Consider the following 17,743-nt stretch of genomic DNA (forward strand, 5'->3'; position numbering starts at 1 on the left):
TGAAACTGATCAATGCCTGCCAAAGAGCTATCATTCACCTCTGACCTAACCAAAGGGGACGGTGAGGGAGGGTACCATCAGAAAATATCTTTTCTTATTTATGATGATACGAAAAGAGAAGCAGAAGCTGTCCCCATAACCCCATTTCACGTTAACAAGCAGGTCAACACTGTGCTGTGATGACGAAGATGATGATGATGATGGTATTTTCTCTCATTAATAACCCCTATGGGAGGCTATAGAGTTAGGAGGATGGGAATGGGATTTGGGGTCAGCTGGAAGGCAACGGTCATACACCGGTCAAATTCAGTAGAGGCCATTCCTTTCCCCCAGACAGGAACCAATCGTCTAGAACAAACCCTGGCAGCCTCATTCCTTCCAGGTAATTTTTATAAATGAGGGGACACCCATTCCAAGAGAGGACAAAAGGGAGAGGGTGTTTGTGAGTGTGCGTGTGTGTATGTGTGCTTATGCGTGTATGTGTGTGTGCAAATGCGTGCATATAAACCTGCAGACAAGAGACCCGGCTACATATCAACATTATTCTCTAAACCCTGGCCATTTATTATAAAACCCATTTTTTAAAAAAAAGAGTAAAATTGGCATTTTCCACTTTAATCTCCTTAGTCCTGAACTGTTGTCCTGAACAAGATCCTTCACTTTCTACACACACACACACACACACACACACACACACACACCCCTTTCAGTCAGGTGGAAAGTCCCAGATCAGATAATTAGCTGTGAGACCCAGACAGAAATGTTTACCTAGAACCATATAAGCCATGGCAGGGTTAGGTTAATGCTCACAATCACCCAATGCTTTACAAACTCCAGTGTAAAAAAATTCCAGCCATTTATTTTGTGGTGAATTTATAACAAATGCTCTTAAAGGCTTCGTCTTTTGACAGAGGTAATAATAAATTCACTGTTAAAGACGGTAGTTTAATTCCTTATACCTCCAATACTGCACAGAATAAACCATATTCATCACTGAGTAATTTTTTACCACATAAATCTTTAAAACTAACCGGTGAAGGCTGTTGAGACTGAAATATTGTAAATTTATTAGATATGCCCATGTAGTATTGGATTCAGAGGTTTCCATTCGAATATATTATGGGGAAAATTTGTGTCTCTAACTGTGACATTCCCTCCATTTCCCACTGCCAGTATTATAACAAGCAGCTCCTCCAGAGTCAACTGCACGTTTATTAGACAGAGATTTAGTAATAAACTCCTCACTAATCTGCCAAAGAGGCTGGATGACATTTCGGTGAGATGCTCTATTTAAAAGGGGTCACAAAAGCTTTGTTTCTGTGTAATTATTTTCTCAAAAGGAACTCAGCCTCCCCAAACCTCTGTCTGCTAGTGTTTCTTGGTAGTGTATGGATCCAGCTCTCCAACCAAACTAGCAAAATACTGAAGCAAATTATAACCTCATTGCAGATATACAGAGCAGTAAGTTCTATGCTTATAGGATTAGTTACAGGGGGCTTGGGATAATTGGTTAGAACACAGAAAAGCTGGAATTAGCAGACATTGCCAGACTTGTGGTATTTAAGACTAATAAGAAGATTATATTGATTCTCACACTAGAAATAATAGACAATGATTTCAGAAAACTTACTATTTAAAAACTTTAATCTTGACATATGACACATTCAAGATACAATTAAATCCTCAGATTTGAACAAAAATCCTTTTACTTTAACATATAAATTTTGAGTGAAAGTCTGTGCCTGTAAGACGAGAATATTCTTTCTCATAATTTGCTAGTGAAGTGACATTTAAACTGACCAATTGATTATATCAAATTGTAATACCCTCTCAAGTTTCATTAAGGAAATATTAATATTCCTAGAATGAAAAATATTTTTTCTTTTAGATTCAGAAAGTGCATCATCTTTTCAGCAAAGAGCTTTGGGAGTTTCCCTGTTCCCACTAATATTCTGTATTTGGCAAGAGTTCCAGATACTAAAAACTTCCAAGGAGGATTATCAACTTTAAGACTTTTTTAAAATAAAATAACATAAAATGTGTTTCTAAATATTAAGCAAAGGAGAAAAATCTCCTGGCAGTGCAAGACTGCAGCCCATCAGAATAATTGTTAAAAGACAGAACTCAGCTAGAAAGATAAGCGAAATACCAGCAATTAATATTCAGCGTTTCACATTATAGTCAAGAGGATGTGTTTTTCTTTGTGATGTGTCTCATAAGCTAAGAGTGTTGGGAGCCAGACTCTGAGCTCTGTCTTCTTTTTGTGCAGGAGGATTAAGGAGAAAAAGAACAGCGACAAAAATCCTGCTCCATCTGTAAATGAACAAACATCTTGATTTTATAGCTATTTGCTTTGTAAAACTGAGGAATGAAACAAAAATTACTGGATGCCTAAGTAACACTTTAATTCCAAATTCATTTACGCTGTAGCTATGTAGTTGTCACAAACCATAATGCAGTATTTAATTAAAATAACAGAAGTGCATCTAGATATGTCCTGGGGTAGCTATCACCAGATTATAGTCTATGCTATCCGCATTTTATTTATGAAATGGCAGAGTCTAAGGTGCAACTAGGCTGATACAAAAGCCTAAACATTTTAACCTGCATTTTTATAAAGGCTCTTTTTCTTTCCTGCTACGTCTTTAAATTTTTCCTTCTTCTATCTTTCGGGGGGATTGTTTTGATGTCGATAAAGATCTCTCTTTCTAACTCTTGCTTTTCAACTATTGACCTCCTGTGTCTTCTGGCTGTGAAATCCCCCATCTGTTGTCATGGAAAGGCTTGTGAGGTTTCACAGGAGCCACAGCAAGCAGGGGACATCTTAGCGGAACTTGGACATGGAGGGTAGGAAAAAAGCAAACCCTTTTCAGGCTCAGTGTGCTTGTTCCCATACAATCTTCCTTGCACCTTTTTTTCCACCTATAAATACCCATTATAGTTTACATGCTTGCTTGCTCTACTTTGTGGATGTTCACATGCAGACATACTGCTCCTTTTCATAAACACGTAGCATCTATCTTATACGCAACCACCATCTATCTCCTCGTTCACATTGGCTGTCCCATCAACCTCCTTGTCTGCAGAATTATGTTCAGCAAGGTCCCGATTTATAGGAAATAAATAATGAAAATGGAACAGACTGGGAAAGATAATCGAAACATTCGAATTGTTATTTTTCACTGTACTTTCTACAAACAGAGGATCTATAAACACCTAGCAAAGGTGTTCGCTGATTCCTAAAAAGCAATCAGTGCCTATTGGAACATTCTGACCCAGTGGGTCTCTACCTTGTATTTTTCCTGTTCTGTCTTACTTTTTGATGCCCCAAGATCTCACCTTTTTAAACGGCAAATGATGCTGTGTTATTATTTTCATTATTTCTGCTTCTTATTTATCCTGTTTATAATGACAAGTTTTTGTCATCATTTATCCTCTGTAAGATAATCCTAAGAATTACAAAACAAAAACAGTAATTGCAACCACCTTTTTAAAGAAAAAAGCCCTTGCAATTACTATATAAAGATATTTGATAATGGTAGCATCAGATCACAGACCGATCCTACAGCAAGGGTCTTTTGGAGAAGGGTCTCTTACACACACTGGTAATTATTTTCTCCCCTTTTACAGGTCACATAGAAAGTTAATTTCAATAGCTGCTAATTTCTATCCAACGAGAGTGAGGTACTTTAAACCACCCAATATAATTGGATTCAAAACAAATTTAGGAAATCGAGTGTGTTAGAAAGCAAATAAAAATATCCTTTTGGTAAGAAGGAGGGTGAAAGTAGTAAAAATGGCCTTTTTTTCTCCCTTCTTTTCCCTTCACAACTTTGCCATTAAAGTTGCACCTACAGCTAGAAGTTTGTCCGTGAAAAATGGTCATTTTGTTTCTCTGCTCAAAGAATGTTATTAAAATGCTAATTTAAAAGAAAAAGGAGTTAAATATCTAGCGATGGTGCATTCTAATTGCAACCATAATGAGCTCTCTAAATGTGCGTGCCCCTGACACACACAGAGCATAAACAGCAGTAAACAGATCATTAGTACCCGCGTTCATTTATTCTGGCGACCTTACCATGACCCCACCGAGGGTAGGGTGAAAAGCAGGTGGATCTGGCTGTGACACCCCCTAGAGGGATCCAGGAAATGAAGCTATAAGCGGTTGTCATGGAAACGCCTATGTGTGCAGATGATGTAACACACCGACAGGCTGTAGGCTTCGCAACTGGGACGTTGCCTTTCCCTCGCCGGAACAATCTCACAGATTAAATTATTCATTTCTTTAATTCACATAGCAAAAGGAATCCTAATTTTCTTGGTGATGTGCAACTCTCTTCCATTTGTCTAAGGTCTGTCATCCCCTCTTTCTCTGAAACCTACCCCAGCTTCCTACATTCTAGCCCCGAATCACTGAATCTGACAAAATCAAGTGGAGGAAAGGCAGTGGAAATCTGATGCTCAACATCTGCACTTATAGAGAGAAAATATAAGATTTTAAGCTAAAAATTAATAATATAGACAGTGTTCCTTTCTGATGAGGGCATGGTGACCAGGGACTAAATGTATACCTGTCCTGAACAAGATGGCTTTGTTTGGAGCGGGACAGGGTCAAAGTGATACCTGATGCAGAGTGTAAAGCAGACAGGCACCAGCCCCAAATGAACACATCATCATAGCAAGGTGCAGGGATAAGAGAAAAACATAAGAGAAAAGGAGCATCTGCTCACCCCCTCCCATGTCCAATTGAGGGAATCGAGATTAATAAAAATAATTCTTTGGAGAATGATTCCACTCTATCCTACTCTGTTTTGCACCGAACAACCTCAATAACCTTACAGCAACAGTAGAATAACTTTTCTTCTTTTTTTAAAGGAAGCAAAAAAGACGATCTCTGGAAATTATTTTAAAATAAAAAATACCCTGGCCTGCGCCTCCCCCCCACCCCACCCCCACTGCACTTTAGATGAACCTGTGATATTGTAGCAATGGCCCTTGAAGTGCAGTGGGGAGGTGATTTAGGAGAATATTAAAGGCAATGTGGAGATTCAAGGCGCCTCTCTCAGGGAGATCTGGAGAAATACGCAGCACAGATGGGCCGAGCAGATTAAACATTTCCGTCACATTGTTTCCAAATTGTGTTGTGGTGCCTGAGGCTGGTACTGCGGTCAGAGCAAAATAGAGTGGTGCAGAGCTGCGAGCTGCACAGTTTATGGAATACATATTAATACGCCAGTCTCACATGGTATCACAATTCTAATAGCTCCGAAATGGTGCTGTCTCTATTGTTCCTGAATTCTGCACTTGGCACCTTGCTTTCTCCTGTCTGCAAAGTGTTTACCTTCCCTTTATCCTTCCTCTCTTTTTTAGTCAAAGTTCAAGCTGTGTGTTTCTCATTTCTCTTTTCCATATAGTCCTGTTCCGCCTTCCCTCTTACCCTCACAGCTTATGATTTTTCTGTCATGCACACTCTGTATTTTGCCCACACTTCCATCACCAACAATGTCCAGTTTGTGCGCGGGTCCTGCACCCCTCCCTAGCCTTGACTTGGTCATTATCCACTCACACCCAGTTCACGACATCACTTCAGACTTGAGGCTGAATAGTCCCCTGCACTCAGGGCTCCCAGACCCTACATCTAGCTGACACATTCCTCTTCTCAGGACACTCAGCTCTTTGCCGGGGGTGAGCTTTGTGGAGTTGTTGCCATGTGCCCCCCCCCCCCCGCCCACCGCAGCTGCTGTCACTGGCCACCAGCCTTTCCATGTCCCCTTTCTTAGACTCAAAACCCCCCATCCCTGGCCCCGGCTCCAGTCTCACCAATGTCCAGGTTAGCAGGTTCCCTGAAACGTGGCAATAAATAAAACTAGTTCAATTGAGGCAAATTTAATGATACATTTTTATTATGATTTATAGACCAAAACTCTGAATAATGGAAAAAAGAGAAAATGATTGCCAAGAACTTAAAACCTGGTGTGAAACAGCCTGGAGAGGCCGCCAAGCTACCCAAGGTTTCAGCCAAGCATTGGGCTCTGATCCTTTCACAGGTTCCAACAGAACTAATCCACTGTCAACCCAACTGACCACTTGCTTTCTCCTTTGGTAAAATCTCTTCCTAAAACCATTTGTCCTGAAAAACGGGCACCTGTTTGTCTGTGGTGAGCAATTGTTTTTCTCAGCAATTGGAAGGGTGCTGAGTTAGAGCCCTCAATTTACTTAATAACTTTTGATAGCCTCAGACAGCATTAAATTTCCAAAGCTGGATTTCAGTAGAGAAATTGTAGGCCAACCCAGAGTAAAAATATGATGTTTTTGGCTGACCTTGGAATATTACAATCTACTCTGCTTAGGAATTCAAATTTCCCATCTTTACTAACGATAATGTATGATGTACAAGCACTAATAAGAGAAATAAGCAATCATAAACCAATAATTCTGTGATTGATTGGCTTTTCCCATACATATATGAAGCATTTATTGATCTTTCATGTTAGGGGCTGATTGATTGTTCCCTTGAAGAGGTAGTCTCTTGTTTACAAGCACTGAAATAGTGAACTTTGATGGTTAAAAGAATAAAAGTATGAGACATTTTCTGTGAATCTTGTTCCACAGAGGCTTATCGAAGCCCAATTCAATGTGAAAAGAGAACATTTCCATTAGGAACATTCTCAGGGGAACCAGCAGTGTCAAGCAGCTTGCTCCAAAAGCCATCATGTGGATTTGAATGGAAGCTATAAGAAGACACCACAACTTTTAAGTCACAGTTAAAGAGATGGCCTTAGAAGGGATAAGCAAGCTTGGTCAGCCTTTGAAGAAGGATTAGACTTGGCAGCTGGAAGACTGAAGCCTTGGAAACCCAGAATGGCAGGATTCTTGATTTCCTTCCACTGTTTTTTAAAAGTGGGGGTGGGGTGAAATGGCCACACTGGGCCAAAGAGCAGATGCAGGCCATAAAGAGCATTGTACTTTCCCCCTAAAGTGCTGGTTGGTCAGCTGTAGAGGGTTCATAAACCCTTTGAGAATCTGATGAGAGGTCTGGGCCTCACCCCGGGGACAAAACACATGTACACATGCACACAAATTTTACACCAGTTTTAAGGAGTTCAAAGATCCCTTCACATCCATCCACAGAGAGGCCATGGGTCAGAGACTCCAGTATACGAATCTGTGCCCTAGAGGATGGTGATTTCCTTTTGTTGGAAAAGCCTAGGATTCACTGAGCCTAGAAATTGAATTCTCAGCCCAAGACTGGATGGTCATTCCAGGTCATGTCTGTGCTACTCCAGGGGAGCCATGGAAGAGCTTAAACAAATAGGAACCAGCAGGGAGGAGAGAAATTAATATGTAGCAATCATGGAGTAAGTGTATTTAATCTCTTTTAAGGCTTATGATAGGCGCCTGCTGGTTTTCCCCCTGATATCCCCTGACACCTACTGACAGGGTATTTGCAGCCACACAGGGACTCAGGGCCCTGTGACAGGAGGAGCACTGAGAAGGGCCATGACAGTCTTGAAGCCATAAACAGCAATAGGAGACCACTGGAGGCAGAGTCAAGCTGTGTGGTGAGCCCGTGGTTGGTGGCCATACTGCTTTTTGTTTATAGAATTTGCTGTTCTTTTTTATGGCAGGTTTGGTAGGGGTTTTTTTTCCTCGTTGATGGAGATTAGCAGCACAAATCCTTTTATGGCAGTGTGCAAGCCCCCATAAACACTTTTGATTGTTGCTGATGGTGAGCGCTGTGCCTATTTCAGATTCCCTCAGTACTCTGCTCATCCAGGCCAATAGCTTCTCCAACCAGATAACGGAGTCCAAATAGCCAACCTTCGTTTTTAAGACTCCTTCATCTGAGGGGTTCAAGGAGGTGGGGCAGGGTTGATGTTGAGGAAAACAGATGTTTGATCAAGCCCAGAAATATTTATGACGAGAACAAGCCACACATTATACTATTTTTGAGTGAAAGTCTTCTTGAAAGATTTTGTGGCAAGAAGCAAGCACTGATGTAAAGGGTTTGGTTTTTTTTTAAATAGCTTTTTATATTCTTATCCAAATCATCTTCACTTAACCATTCTGTATAATTAACATCTTAGCTCTACCACACACAGTGTATAGAATAGAGAGTTACGGAGTGGGGAGCCTGTATAATTCTGATTCCCTAACATTGTCACTTGCAGGTGTGCATCCCCACCTTGAAAGTAGAAACACTTCCGCATTGAGGATTTCAGGTCTCCTGGGACTGTCTTAGACATTTTTCCAGTCAGTCCTTCCAAACACCTGGGCAAAAAGAAGTCCAACTTTATTGAAAATGTTGATACCAGGAATTCAGTTCTCTCTGCCATCCCAAAACTAAAATCCAAGAATCTGCAACTTAATAAAAAGGCAGTAAATTAGCACCTCTAGACAAGAGCAGAGTTCATTCAGAGCTGGGGTCTGCCTGGCTGAGCCAGTACTCGCTCCATTTTAATAGTTTAATAAAAATTAGCATAATTAACGAACATCTGTATGATCCAGAGTGGTGCAATTTGGCACTTGGAAACGAGGGCTTAAACATGATTGCTGTGAGTTTAATGTTGTTTTAATTCTTTTTGGCACTGCGCAGTGAAATAAACGTTTGGTGGTGATAGTTCTCGGCCGGATCTCATTTGCATTTTTCTCCCTTTGATTATGAGCAATTGTGGACTCCCCAGCAATTCATCAAAGTAGAAATTATTTTAAAATACCTCGTGGTGTTCAGACTGGGCTGGACCAATGCATGGTGGGGTAGTGATAGGAGAAGAAAAGGCTAGAAATTTCCCATTCATGCTTTAAACATCTCAGCCCTGTAGCCTTTTTCAGATATCCAGCCAAGGGATGAAATCTGGAAAAGACAGTCAGATCCCGAGACCTGTAGGTGCTTTGATTAAGCTCCTAGGCTACCACAGCAGGATGCATATGGTCTCTGAGACTGTGCCATCCTCCTTGCACTTCTGCTTGCTCTTTTGTTTTGAAGGGCAGAGAGTTGATTGCACGCACCCCGGTTCCCACCACTGTGGTGAGAATGCCACATCTGCGGTCGGCAGGGTCAGTGCTCCCCTCGAGCCAGAGCGCACTGACTGGGAGCCGGCCTTTGCAGGTGTCCTGCTGTGCCTCATCTGCTTCCCGTCTGCACCCTCTTCGAGTTGGCAGAGAGCACCTTCCCAAGGCTCCGTCCCTGCTCCTGGCCTTACGGCTAAAGGGGGATGCTGCCAAGCGTGCGTCAGAGTCGGAAGTCTTGAACGGTCCCTGGGGAGAGACTGCCCTAGCTGAGCCCCTCAGGTGACGAAGAGGATGGCACGTGGCAGTAGAAGACCACACCTCACACATGTGTAAGCAAGCGGACTTTAAGCAAAAGACTGTCAGACAACATGGTGCCCACCCTCTGCCAATGAGGTAGCAGAAGAGCTGAAGCTAGAGTTTTTAAGATAGAGTATGCGTTTCCCCCGCCCAGCAAGGCCCTGTCGACATGGCCATTGCAGCGACGTACTAATGCAAGGCAACCCTACCAGAAAACTTACTTAAGGCAGAAACTGCCTTAACTTCAGTGTTGGGAAATGGACAGTAACGTAACTCGTACCAAGAGGAGCTTTAAAATGTCCTGACGTGGGAATTCCCTAGCGGTCCAGTGGTTAGGACTTGGCACTTCCACTGCCAGCCCTGGGTTCAATCCCTGGTCAGGGAACTAAGATCCTGCAAGCCTTGTGGCGTGGCCAAAAAATAATAATAATAAAAGAATAAAATAAAATGTCCTGACAGGCATAGGCTGAGGAATTCTGGGTAATCTCCCATACAGCAGTGCAGACTGTAGGGGGAAGCTGGCCTCCCTCCTGGGGGAGGGGGGCAATGAGAAGGTGCTGTGGGGACAGTGGGGAAGGGGAGTGGACACATTCATTTATTTATGACAGATTTTTAAAAGGTAATTCCCTGTTCCTTTTAGGATAAGCTCAGTAGTCTCACTTCTTATGGCATCTGAGATGCTCTTCATGGTATTTAGGGAGCCATTTGGAGAAACTGTCTCCAAAGGCAATTGCTCTCTTCCTGCCACAACCAGTTCAATCACCAGGGAATATCTTGGAGTTGGTTGTAACTAAATCTGCTCAACTGAGAGTACAAATCCCCACTGTTCCCTTCATTTCTTCATAACCTCATTTAACAAAGTTTTTTGGGCCCCATTCTGTGCCAGGCACCATGCTGACTGCTAGGAATACAAGAGCAAACAAAACCAACGAGGTCCCAGCTCCCACAGAACTTTCCACCCAGTGATTGGCAGTGAGGCAAAGGCCGGCAGATACAAGGCAGCGTGATGATTCATTTCCAGGGAAGCACAGGGCACAGCGCTGTGGACCACAGAGCTGGGGCCCTCACTTAGAGAGTGGCGAGGAGAAGCTTCTGGACAGGCCAGAGAGACTCAGGAATTGAAATCTGAAGGCTGCTTAGGAGTCAGCCCTGTGGAAGGGAGGAGGGAAGTAGAGGCTAAACATGCAGAGGAGAGGCTCCATGGTGAGAGACCCTGAGGCCCATGGGAGTAGCAAAGACAAGTTCTATTTTACTAAGGGTCCACTAGATTTAGGGGACAAATGACAATGCTGGGCAGTGAGTGGAACTTGGTCATGCAGGGCTTTGCCCACCTTTTTAAGAAGTTGACAGTAGGCTGTAGGAACTCACTAAGATTTCAAGCAGAGCCATGATATTATCAATGTGCCTTTTAGAAAGATTCTGGCTGCAGAATGAAAAACAGATTGGAGGAGAACAAGAATGGAGACACAGAAACCAATTTGGAGGTTGTTTCTGTAGTCCTCAGGAGAGGTGACAGTGACATGACTCTAGGCTATTGCCAATGGGAATGGAGAGAAGTGGATGGATTCCAGTAATATTTTGGATAGAGAAATTGACAGAACTCAAGGACTGATTGGAAGAGGAGGGTGAAATTGGGAATGACTCTTGGGTTTCTGGCTTGAGTAACTGAGTTACTCAAGCATAGCGGTACCACTCACTGAGACAGAGAACACAGGTGGTCAAGATACCTTGTGAATGGGAATGGATACAGAGGCAAGATGATGGTTAAATTTAGGACACAGTGAGTTTGAGAAGCTTGATGGACATGCACTTGGGTACTGGGATCCAACCCTTAGATCTGGGCTGGAGCTATGGCTGTGAGTCATTTACACAGGCATGGTGGCTAAACCACAGAGGTGTATAAGATTGCTCAAGGAAAGTGCATCAAGTCAGAAGAAGGCCAGGACAGAAACCCTGGAAAACCACATTAAAAGGAGGAATAGAGGAAGATGAGGAGAATGAAAAGAAGCAACCAGAGAGGGAGGTAGGAGGGAAACCAGGAGAGTATAATTATAGAAATTAAAAGAAGAAAATGCCTCAGGAAGGGTCCATAGTGCCAGCAATGCTGAGAGATCAAGTAAATTAAGGATTGAAAAGTGCTCATAGAATTTGAGCAATAAGGAGGTTACAGGAAGCGTAAGTGGAATGACGGAGGCTGAAGCCTGATTAGAGTGGCTCGAAGAGTGGATAGAAAGCAAGAGCTTGGGGCAGTAAGTGAAATAAATTCTTTCAATAAATTTGACTGTTAATTGGCAGCATAGACTAGTCAAAATGGGAAGCAGACATGCATTAGGGACTAAATAATTATTTTCAAAGACGAAAGAAACTTGACACACTTCAATGCTGACGTAAGGAGCCATTTACATTAGAGGCAGAGGTCAGACTTCTCAGAACCTGGTCTCTAAGAAAGCAGAAGGGTTACAAGTGCACATTAGGTAAGTTCCTGTTTGGGTGGCTGAAGGTTGACAGATCTGATGGCTTCTCTTTTCTCTTTGAAGGTGGAAAAGAGGTCAGCTGCTGAGAGGAAGGGGAGAGGCAGAGTTAGAGGAGGGGAGATACACTAACAAAAGGAAACAAAAAGATAACCAGTTGAACCAGAATTTTAGTGTGTCAGCAACCTAGTTTTCTTTTTTTTCCTAGAACTCAGCAGCCGGGTGGGCAAAAGGCAGACAGTTGGCTCCATGGTACCCAAATCCAGTTGAACTGGAATACATATATTTTCCATGTATTCCTAAATTTCACTTCCTTCAAAAGAAGGAAAACATGTTCTAGTGCTTTCAGGAATAGTCCTATAATGTTCAACATCTGCTGTGCTTTTGAGAAGCTCTTCTGTATTCAAGGAGCTCCGTTCTCAACCCTGTGAGCTCCACTCTCAAACCCTTCTTTTAAACCCTCTCTTTCCCTTTCTTGTTTGCCCCTCCCTGTGGCTCTTACGTCCTGGCTGTCATTATTGATGGACCTGTCAACCTCTGACCTCTTCCAGGGGAGGAATCTAATGTTTAGAGTACCTACTATGTATCAGGCACTTTGAATTGTTTTTACGTCTGCGGCATCACTTATATTCCCCACAACAGAGGGGTGATATTATCCCTACTCTTACAGAAGAGGTAGTTAAAGCCAGGAGACCCTCCGATCACATGGCTACTAAATGACCAAGTGGGGACGAGATCCCAGTCTGTCTGACTCCGAAGCCCATTACTCTATGCTGTAAACTCCCAGGGAGCAAGCAGTGTTCTGATTCATCATCCATCTCATGGGAACTCAACACTTTACACATAGAAGGTGCTTGGTAAATATTATTGATTTGAACTATGACTTGACTCCCTGAATACTTTAGTGCTCTGGCATTTTAGGGTGTGCCCAACTTTCCCCAAAGGAGCCGTTCCACTCTGCTTGGTGAAAGACATGCTCTTTAGGTTCAGCAATGGCACCAAATGTGCTAAATTTACAATGCAGACAGAAAGATGGCAAAAGAAAAGCAGTTTTTCTTCCTTCTAGATAACTTTTAAATTTAGTAATCCCATCAGGGGTGTTAATGAGTTGTACTGACAGTGTCTACAAAGAAACCACCCAACAAAATCTCCCATGTGATCATTTAACAGATTAACAAAGATTAACAGAAGCATGACTAAATTCCAACTGAAACCATCCTCTTGTCATTTTTCAGGAATATAACATGTATGGCTGGTGGGTTGGAGAACTGAACAGCCTCACTGGGATTGTTCCCAAGGAGTATCTCACCACCGCCTTTGAAGTGGAAGAAAGATGAAGCCCAGGTATCAGAACTATTGCCAATGAATTTGTTGGCCATACCTTCGTTTCTTTGTGAAGAATGAGAGTTGCCAGTGAAGTAGCTTTTCTTCATTTCCAAAAGTGATGCTGGTAATTCACCATTGAAAGAAGATAAGGCTGTAATTGTTTTTCCTAAATTGGGGGACTGTGTCAGTCAGGATTAGGTTCAACTACATGTGACAGAAAACTCAAAATAACAGTGATTTAATTAACACAGAAATTTATTTTTCTCTTCTGTAAAAATCTGGAGGTAAGTAATCCAAGGTATCTAGGTCCCAGGTATTTTCTCTTTTTGCCCTACTCTGTGTGGTCAACATTCCCAAGGTTACCTCATGGCCCAAGATGGATGCTCCAGTTCAAGCTATCATGTCTGTATCCTACCCAGCAGGAAAGATAAAATGACAGGAGAAGGGCACACCCTCTCCTTTTAAGGACATTTCACAGATGTTGCACACACCACTTCTGCTTACATCCCATTGGCCAGAACTTGGACATACAGAGACACCAAGCTGCAAAGAAAGCTTTCTTCTAGGTAGAATCTGTGTCCAGCTTAAAAGTGGAGTGGGGCAGGATAGGGCCAGGGGTGGGGGGGTGGGGGTGGAACTAATAAATTTAAAAGGGAGAATGAATATTGGAGAATTAGGAATTTGTGCCACAAGGATGGGTCTCAGTTTCTTTACGCACAGCTCTCAAATCCAGAGCACCAATTCCCCCAAATGCCCATGTATTGCAATATGATTGGCAAAGATTAGGAATCCAGTATGAGGATTCCTATGGAACATAATCAAATTAACTTTTAGGTAACAAAGAATATGGATTGCATTTTATCAGCAAGAACCACATCATACTTTAAAACAGGGAGTGAGTGTTTGCTTTGGGTGGGGTAACAATAGGATTAGAATTAGGATGGTGATGGAGGACACCAAGGCTAGCCTGATATCACTAGCTCCATCTTCTGGCCTGAAATGGAAGCAGCCTTTATTGATGGGGTGAAGGATGTTATGTGTGACAGTGATACAAACTGGCCTTGGAATCTTTCAGATCAGGGCCCACTCTAGTGTGCATCAGCAGTTGAGTGGTTCATCTAGGAAAATACATAAGGAGAGATCTTACTCTCTGATGCCCCTGTACAATCATGAAGCACCAGCTCGGGCCTCTCGCTCAAGGTTTGACCTTATGATTTTCCGAATGACGACTCCATTTCCAGGCCATGAATGCAAAAGGCTTGGAATTTTTTTGTCAAATCTAAATAAATTCACCCTACTTCACTCTGTCATTTATTTCATGACAAACTTGTTTATCTCCTCATTCTCTTTGACCCAACAATTCCACATCTAGGAGTTTATCCTACAGTTACACTTGCACACGTGCAAAGTGATATACACACAAGGTTGTTTGTAATAGCAAACCATTGGAAATGACCTAAATGTTCAATAGAGACCTCGCCAAGTAACTGTAGTAATTCAGGGAATTGAATACTATGCCACAGTAAAAAAAAAAAAAAAAAAGGAAGTGCTCTGCACACATGGAATAATACATTATGAGATATGTTGGTAAGTTTAAAAAAAAAAAAGCAGTGAAGGGTAGGTCTAATTCGCTCCATTTGTGGAAAGAGGGAGTCTCCAATTGCTTATATACGTATGAGTTACCGCTGGAAGGAAAAAGATGATAACACTGGTTGCCTCCAACGACAGAGAAACAGCATGACTGTGACACAGAGTAGGAGGGAGACACTTTTTACTCTATGCCCTTTTATAGCTTCTATATTTCGAATCATAAAAGCAAATTTATGTATTTTTCCTCCTTTAGGACACATATCCTTCTCTCTATCCTGCCTTTACGAAGAAACTGATGATCAAGCGCTCCCGCTCCCTATCCCAGCCAGCCCACCAACATCATGGGCTCTCCCCTGTACAGAAGAGACCCAAGTCTCTGACACCCACCGTGTAGTAACTGTAAACCACCAATGAGACAAGTGAGAAGAGGCATCTTCAGCAGACCTGTTACTAAACCTGCCTCCTCATAGCTGAGCCCATCTCTAAACATCTCCACATACCCACTTCTGCCTTTTACACAGGCTTGTCACAGAGAAGGTGAGAGAGAGAGAAACCTTTGGAGGAAGAAGTTGCTGGTTGCTTTGGCTGGTTTGAAAAGCACGAATAAACCTCAGATTTGGTTCCTTGCCCTGTGTGATGGTGTTGTGTTTCTTTTTGTACTGGTATCAAAATGCTGGCTCTGGGCATTCTTACCACCTCCAAACAAAGTGGGAAGGGAGGACTTCCCTGGCGGGCCATCGGTTAAGACTCCACGCTCCCAATGCAAGGGACGCTCCCAATGCAAGGGACGTGGGTTCAATCCCTTAGTCAGGAAACTAAGATCCCACATGCCTCGCAGCCAAAAGCAAACCAAAACAAACAAACAAACAAAAACCACAAAGTGGGAAGGGAGAGCCTGAAAGAAAACAAAAGCCCAGACAAAGAAGAGGGCTTGCAATTGTCTTTCAGAGCAGAACCATCTCTGGAACCCAGGCTTGCCCGGTTTCTGGTCGGCTTCTCAGACTTCCTTTCATTGCCTACTTGTTATTTTTTCTTTTGTGTTCACTCTGTCTGAAATGAGACAGGGCTAGAAGCGAGTCCTTGGAGTCAGCACATGGGAGAGTTCCTTTTTGGGCCTCAGTTAACAACCCCACTGTGTCCTGCAGGCTGAGGGAGTGCTGTGGGGAGGGCTTGTGTCTATACGACCCTGTTTCCTTTTCCTGTTGCCTGTGCCTAGCACTCGGGTTATCTGTGCCTTCAAGAGGCAGCAAAACATAATGGTTAAGAACATAAACTTTGGGACTTCCCTGGCGGTCGGTCCAGTGGTTGAGACTTCGCCTTCCAATGCAGAAAGTGCGGGTTCCATCCCTGGTCAAGGAGCTGAGATCCCACATGCCTCGCAGCCGAAAAACCAAAAAACATAAAACAGAAGCAATATTGTAACAAATTCAATACAGACTTTGAAAATGGTCCACACCAAAAAAAAAAAAAATCTTTAAAAAAGAAAAAAAGAACATAAACTTTGAGGGAATTCGCTGGTGGTCCAGTGGTTAGGACTCAGGCTTTCACTGCTGGGGCGGGTTTAATCCCTGGTCGCCGGAACTAAGATTCCCCAAGTCGCGAGGTGCAGCCCAGAAAAAAAAAAAACATAAACTTTAGGACCAGACAACCTGGAAATAAGTCCCAGTTCCCTGTATACTACATATGTTCTCTAAGAGCAAGTTACTTGACCTTTTACGCCACAATTTCCTCACCTTAGAAGGGGTATACTTCATCTCACCAGGTCATTAGGAGATTAAAGGAGTTAACGTGTAATGTACCTGGAACACCACCTGGCACATAGTAACTGCTCAGTAAGGTTTAGGTATTATTATTGCCTGACTTTCTACACAAGAAATTGTGAGAGATGGGCAACTGAGCAGCTATAGAAATTTTATCTTCGAAGCTGCCTATTCTATTCAGAGCTGTCCTGGCTTGGCAGTAGCCTTCCTCACCTCTTAACAACCATATCATAGCCCTGCAGTAAGACACCATTTCATGTCACCAAAGAGAGAAACTGGGAGCAAACAGGGATGTTGTCAGTGGATTCCAAGTTTCTCAAAAGATCCTATGCCATCTATTCATTTCCAGATTTTTCTGACCCAGGAGTAAAACAAAAGAAAGCTTTGTTATATGTGATGGATAAAGAAGTAACAAAAGGGGACAATTTAAGTCTGGGAGGGGGAAAAAAAGAGAGAAAAGGCACTACAGAACTGTCCATAACGTCCCCTCCACTTTACACAGGGTGCCAAAGGAGAAGCAACCACTAGGTGGCAGCAGATGAGCAGATGAACCAAAGGGAACCAATTGCCTTCCGTTTTAGGAAACTTTGCACCAATCCCAGCCTACAGGTAAAGACAATGGGCATTGTTAAAGTGGTTAATGGAAGGAGCAAACAGAAACCCCTCTGTGCCCAACTGCTCCCTCCCTAGAGAACCCTCAGGGACCCAAGTCTGGAAGGCTGGGTGGCTAACAGGAGAGAATACCACTGTGCCACCGCTCCATGACTAAGACACCAGAAAAGGGGAAACCAGAAGAGGAAGAGGGGGTATCTGGGGCCGGGTAAGAAGGAGAATGAAAAAGGAGCAAGGTCAGGTACTTCTCCACTCTGCACAGTTCAACACTCTCTCAGTGGCATGGCCATTGGCTTCCAGTATTTAAAACAAAACCCCCTTAGTGCAATAGTCCTTTCTATACCTCCAGACCTGAGGAAACCAACCACTTGCCAAACTGCAAAGGTCTTTTGGCACCTCAGTCTACTGCACCACACTCACATTCTAGCTGTAAAACTTAAGAGGAAAAAGTAGATTGGCCCTAAAAGATATAAACAAATGGACTAATTGGGAATCTGGTCCATAGCCATCTGGCTATTTCTGACCTTACAACATGCTGGAAAAGATAGTGCAAGTTCGAGACTATCTACAGACAAAGGGCATTCTCTGTTAGGGGCAAGTTCTAAAGGAGACCTCTGGGAAGTAGTGGATTCCTACAGTCTGCCTGAAGCTAAACCTCACCCAGCAGACCTGCTC

The 17,743-nt window shown here is 42.9% G+C and overlaps 2 protein-coding genes across 2 annotated transcripts in view; one reads left to right on the forward strand and one right to left on the reverse strand.

Moving 5' to 3' along the window:
- Positions 1–15,333, forward strand: part of SKAP1 (src kinase associated phosphoprotein 1) — a 290,911-nt gene extending 275,578 nt beyond the window's left edge. Inside the window, exons 12-13 of the mRNA XM_036837890.1 lie at positions 13,016–13,124; positions 14,950–15,333. Of these exons, the coding sequence (XP_036693785.1) occupies positions 13,016–13,117 (102 nt within the window). The 3' untranslated portion in view covers positions 13,118–13,124; positions 14,950–15,333. The remainder of the gene's footprint in view (positions 1–13,015; positions 13,125–14,949) is intronic.
- The window catches only part of SNX11 (sorting nexin 11), a 51,619-nt gene that overhangs the window by 16,578 nt on the left and 17,298 nt on the right, over positions 1–17,743 (reverse strand). The window lies entirely within an intron of this gene.

Source organism: Balaenoptera musculus, chromosome 20 (genome assembly GCF_009873245.2).
Source record: "Balaenoptera musculus isolate JJ_BM4_2016_0621 chromosome 20, mBalMus1.pri.v3, whole genome shotgun sequence".
NCBI classification, from domain to species: Eukaryota; Metazoa; Chordata; class Mammalia; order Artiodactyla; family Balaenopteridae; genus Balaenoptera; species Balaenoptera musculus.